The following is a 5,564-nucleotide window of genomic DNA, read 5'->3' on the forward strand; positions in this document are numbered from 1 at the left end:
TTTTTAAAAAGCAGAATGAAAGAATAACATTCTCAAATTTGGTAGAAGCATTAAAAAACATTGTTTTAAACATTAAATATGTTAACACGTTAACTTTGTCAGCCCCAAAAATATATTTTTTATTTTTCAAGTTAACCTGGATAGCTAGCTCCATTCGTATTCAAAAAGTGTGATTTTCCTCAACTCAAATGATTTCCATTAGATGATTAAGGGATGGTTCACTGTTTGGCATCTCAGAAAATTCGGTAACACTTTACTTGAAGGGGTGTGCATAAGACTGACATGACACCTTCATAATCATGACATGACACATGTCATGAATATGAAGGAGGTTTTATGCATGTTTATGACAACTGTCATTAAGAATCAACATTATTTAGATGCATTCAAAACTAATATACATAGCCACAAATCACCAGTGTTGAATAGATGGGGTCTTTTAAGCATCAACCAATTAACAAAAGACAAACAGAAAGCACAAGACTCTTACCTGTCACTGTAGGCCGCTGCAGCTGCTGCGGCTGGTTGGGCATATCTGTATGCTGCATAGCCACCCTGTCAATTACATAAGGGCATCCGTCAGACACATGCAAACAGCAGGGCATCAGTGACATGACATTTTACACAATACAATACAACTGGACTGTTCATACATTAAACCGTCTCTTTTCAGATCCTAACAATGCAGTGAATCCCAAAAGCTCAGTTACAACCTTAAGAGTGCTGCTGAAAGGCCCTGTCAATGCTCACTAAAATGAATGCTGAGTGATTTAGGTGGTATTTAGTTTGCCAATACAGCTTTTTGTGAAGCCTTTTTGTTTAATGGGGAATTGTCAGATTGACTGCATTAGCTCTTCATATAGATCTCGTCACAGATGCCTAACAGCCCGAGTCCAAAAGTGAACCATCTGAGATTCTTCACTTATCTACACTGAGCGCACCAATAGCGGTGCAACCAACGACTTGTCTTCCCAGTGTGCATCAATCCCATCAATTGAAATGGCAGAGCTGGGCAACTATCGATCAGCATGGTAAGTGGCAATCTGGTATAAACAATTAAAATCAGTCAATGTTTGCTTACTGCGAATGAACCAAATGGAAGATTTGGCTGAAGCTATTGAAGGGGCCTTTTAATTAATGTGGCTGGCCAATACGAGTCTCCTGGCTCGATGCCCAGGGGAGCGGTCTTGACACACACAACGTGCTCATCCGTGGCTGGAGAACGGCACACGATAACACTAAATATTGCTTGTATAAGCATTAGATGACATCCGACAAAGCTATTAATTGCTCCATTCAAGCTAGCTATTAATAGCCGCGTTGTAAGCAGCATCAAATTACATTAGCCGAGATTGTTAGCCGCAACAACCAAGCGTCATCTGCTAGTCTTCTCGGGGTGATGTTTTGTGAACGCTTACACTCCAAACATGCCAAGCTTTAAACGACAGGGAATGTATTTGCTGTAAGCGAGTATCTAAGTGGCTGGGGTGTCTATTGAAGTGTCTGTTTTAATGGAACGCAGTTCTGCTCTTTGTTATTTTAGCTCGCTGACATCACTGGTACATTATGTGAATAATCGCGGTGCCAGAGCGCGTGCAGGACTGAGGCATCGCAGATACAGGACTGCACGCTGAATTATAGATGCTCTCATTTATTTTTCAGCTCGGGATTAATGTCCGGTGCTACTCTGCTAAGATCAAATGTTTAGCTACTGGAGTCGAAGAAAAATCAGGTCACAGAAGATTGTGTACATGAATACTTTAGAAGTTACAGCTTCCTAGTTCCGGTGGTTTCACCGGCTCACACAGATGGATTTAAAGGGATAGATCAACCACATACGATCTTTATGTCATTATTTACTCCATTATTTGTTCCAAACCTGTTTGCTGTATTTTTGTGGAAGGCAAAATAAATAAATTAATTAAAATGTATGTGGTTGATCTATCCCTTTAAATTCTTTTTCAAGATTTTGACCATTGCCTGCCACAAAAACACTGTAAATTCTCAAGCTTGACATCATGGCATTCAGTTACGAAATATCTGAAAACCAGTAATGTTTAAGGTTACTGATGTCCAACCTGCACCATAAAAGGCATATTTGAGATTCACAGCGGAGTCGAATAAAATCAGTGAATAATTACTTATTTTGAATAATGAATCTTTTCATTACACAAAGCTATTGTATCACTTTGTAAGGCTTATACAGTACCGTTTAAAAGTAAATATTTTTCAATATTTTTGCAAATTAAAAGACCTTTTCTATTCAAATATATTTTTAAAAGTAATGTAATTCCTGTGATGGCAAAGCTGAATTTTCAGCAGCTATTACTCTAGTCTTCAGTGTCACATGATCTTTGAAAAATCATTCTAATATGCTGATTTGGTTCTCCAGAAACATTATTATCAATGTTGAAAACATTAATGTTCTGCTCAGTATTTTATGAAACCCGTGATACATTTTTTCAGGATTCTGAAAAAACTGCATTTAGAAACTGCATTTATTTGAAATAGAAACCTATGTAACATTATAATTATTTACACACTTTTGATCAATTTAATGCATCCTAGCTGAATAAAAGTATTAATATTATTATTTTTTTTAAAAATCTTACTGACTTTTGAACGGTAGTGTATATACTGAACTGAGTCTTAAGGACTACATTAACAGTGCTCTTTTAGAGTTTTTTAGCACCTGATCACTATAAACTGTTATTGTATGTGAAGAAAACTTCAATTGGTTATATGGTGAAGATCTATTAAATATTCAACAGCCAGGTTTGGAATGACATGAGAACGAGTAATCTTTATTTGAACTATTCCTTTATAAATTATCTAAACTTTAGGTTACTTGAAAAGTTAATGGGGTGGTCCATAGAGATGGATTCTGACTTTATTGGCAAGCAAAAATGTGCTACGTGCATTCTTCAAAATCTGTTAGACTTTGAGATCTATCTGGGACTGTAGCCACGGACCTGGCTACCAGTTTGCAAACTTGGCGGCAAACATACTATTGTGCGTGCCAGGTAAAGGCATCGCAGTTATGTCCACGTTCATTTGATTTGTCTTGTTTTAGATCTAAATGTTGAATTAATTTCCATTTTTCATGCAGTGAAATAATCCTGGGAAAGGGAGGCACACTCTCTGATCACCTGACTGACTAATATGTTCTGAAGGCTTGTCAAAAGCAATAGGGCCTGGGCACAATCTCGGGCTGTAGCGTGAGGCCTTTGGGCTGTATATTAATGGAAGCTGAGGGAAAGGCGGATCAAACGCGTGCCATAAATTAAAAGAAAAACACTGTAACGTCGTCTTCATCAACTTGATCAGACATGATTTTGCACCCACTAAGAGCAAAACCAGGCAGCAGTGGAGATAAAATGTGGAAGAATGAGACGTTAAGTAATCTATGCGTAGGGGGGTTCGTTTTTGGTTCATTCCACACTGTACATGTTAGAATTATCCTAAAATCCATAGCGATCAACTACAGCCTTCAAAGGAAGCCAAGTTGGAAGTGGTTGAGCCATGTGTGATTTCACTGTGCCATGTAACCGTATGCACAAGGGACGCCAACAAGGCTTTTAGTACACCACAAACGGCCATCCTGGTGGATTTGCACATGATAACCTGAGCTGACCCTTGGCCTTATGAAAGATTCAGCAGCAGCTGTTCAGGTTAGGCTCAGCGAACGTGAGCAACGCGAGCGCCATGTCCTCAACGTTTTATTCAACCCTTCCTTCTTTTACAGAAACAGTGGAAAAAGCATTGGAATGGGAGGAAAAACGAGTATACTCACATAGATCTCAGCACCGTAGAAGCCATCTTGGTAAACCACACTGCAAAAACACAACAAGAAATAACAAAACACAATACATCAATGCCGAACATCCATAGAGTTTCTTTGCGCTGTATAGAAAAGATTATGCAGCGATGCATTCATTGGGCAGACAAAACAATGCACTCCAGACTGTGTGGAAGGGAAAAAAATTAGCAGATTAGGAAAGACGGACATTTTCTGTGCTTAGAGAAAAACAATGTTGCTTTATAATGGGCTTTGCTCTGTCTTGTCACTGGGGAAAACCGGTAGGGCTCGCCATTAGAGTGTAACACACTTTATAGCCATCAAGCGGTCATGTTGCAGGTTAAGGCTGTAGCAAATATAATGTGAAAATGGCCCTTTGATAACAGTGTTTTAAGTGCTGAATTTTACGTAATAACAGCCTCAGGCTTGGACGGAAAGAAAGCGAGCCATTTGTAGATAATATATGTGCATGTTTTGGGTGAAGGGTTACTCACGCTCCGTAAGCAGGAATGGGAGGGGATGGAGGCACGGCGCGGAACGTGTTGTAGACTGCACGACCTCTGCCTCTCAAGTGGGCGCCCCTGTAAGCCACCGTTGCCCCTGTGGTCGGATAGGGGAAGCCTGTCACTGGAAGAAAAGGAGAGAAGAAAGAAGTTGACATAAGCTTTTGCTTCTAAGAGGCGCACCTGTCACCACCAATCAGCTTTCAGTTGGTAGTGTGACAACAGACTGTCATCCTAAAATGTGATGCTTTAAAACAACTCCGATGGATGTCAAGCGGTGCGTCATGTTGGCACAACACATCAAGCATGGCAGCATGATACAGCCAGTGATTCTCAACTGGTTTTGCTTCAGGACCCAGATTTGTGGCAACCTGATACAGTTAAAAGTGTGTTTATCCTACAAAGGTAAAATAAAAATGTCCTTCAAAATCAAATGGTGATATTTTTTAAAGGTGCGCTATTGAATTCTGAGATTTCTGACGACATCTGTGGTTGAAACATAAAATTGCAAGTTACTTGTGGAAACTAATACGCAATTAATTAGCTTCATGTTATGGCAGATAATTGATAAACAATCAATATTGAAATTACATTAAAACATTACATTACATTAAATTAAAATATATAAAATTAGTATATTATAAATAATTAAATAACAAAAATATATTACAAATATTAAAATAAATATATTAAGTTAATATAAATATTAAACATTTGACAAATATGGAATTCTGGGCTTACTGTCAACATCTGTGGCTGGAACATAAAATTGCAAGTTACTTTATTAAACTTCTGGCTGATACGATAAGCCGATAATTATTTTCATGTTAATGAAAGATAATTGGAAAATGATTGATATTAAAATAATATTAAAATAAATATTACATTAACATATTTAAAATTATACTAAATGAATTTAAAAACGTTTTAAAATAAATATATTAAATTAATAAAAAAAAATTAATATTAAAATATATGATTAATATTAAAATGCTAAAATGTGTTACTGAAAATGCCATGTAAATGCTATATTAGTGAATTTAGGGATGACAACATTATAATGTACTGTATGAAAAATGGATATCCATTTAGAGATTTGCTAAAGATTACATTTAACTGAATTATGAAATATTTTTAATTTTGAGAGTTTTTAAAGATTAACCTTAAGTGATCATTACATGATGGCAAAGGTAATCTAAATCTAAAAAAAAAAAAAAAAAAACTCTAATAAAACTTCTGTGCCATCAAGTAGCATTTTGAAA

At 36.9% G+C, this 5,564-nt stretch overlaps 1 protein-coding gene across 5 annotated transcripts in view; it reads right to left on the reverse strand.

Annotated features, from left to right (window-relative positions):
- Positions 1-486: 486 nt before the first annotated feature.
- Positions 487-5,564, reverse strand: part of LOC107722221 (RNA binding protein fox-1 homolog 3-like) — a 446,938-nt gene continuing 441,860 nt past the window's right edge. For all 5 annotated transcript variants that reach the window (XM_016530499.1, XM_016530495.1, XM_016530496.1 and 2 more), the window contains 3 exons: positions 4,294-4,426; positions 3,794-3,833; positions 487-555 (listed from right to left, as the gene is read on the reverse strand). In XM_016530499.1, coding sequence (XP_016385985.1) covers positions 487-555; positions 3,794-3,833; positions 4,294-4,426 — 242 coding nt within the window. The remainder of the gene's footprint in view (positions 556-3,793; positions 3,834-4,293; positions 4,427-5,564) is intronic.

The sequence above is a fragment of the Sinocyclocheilus rhinocerous genome, unplaced genomic scaffold, assembly GCF_001515625.1.
Source record: "Sinocyclocheilus rhinocerous isolate Xijiao unplaced genomic scaffold, SAMN03320098_v1.1 scaffold334, whole genome shotgun sequence".
In the NCBI taxonomy this organism is placed as follows: domain Eukaryota; kingdom Metazoa; phylum Chordata; class Actinopteri; order Cypriniformes; family Cyprinidae; genus Sinocyclocheilus; species Sinocyclocheilus rhinocerous.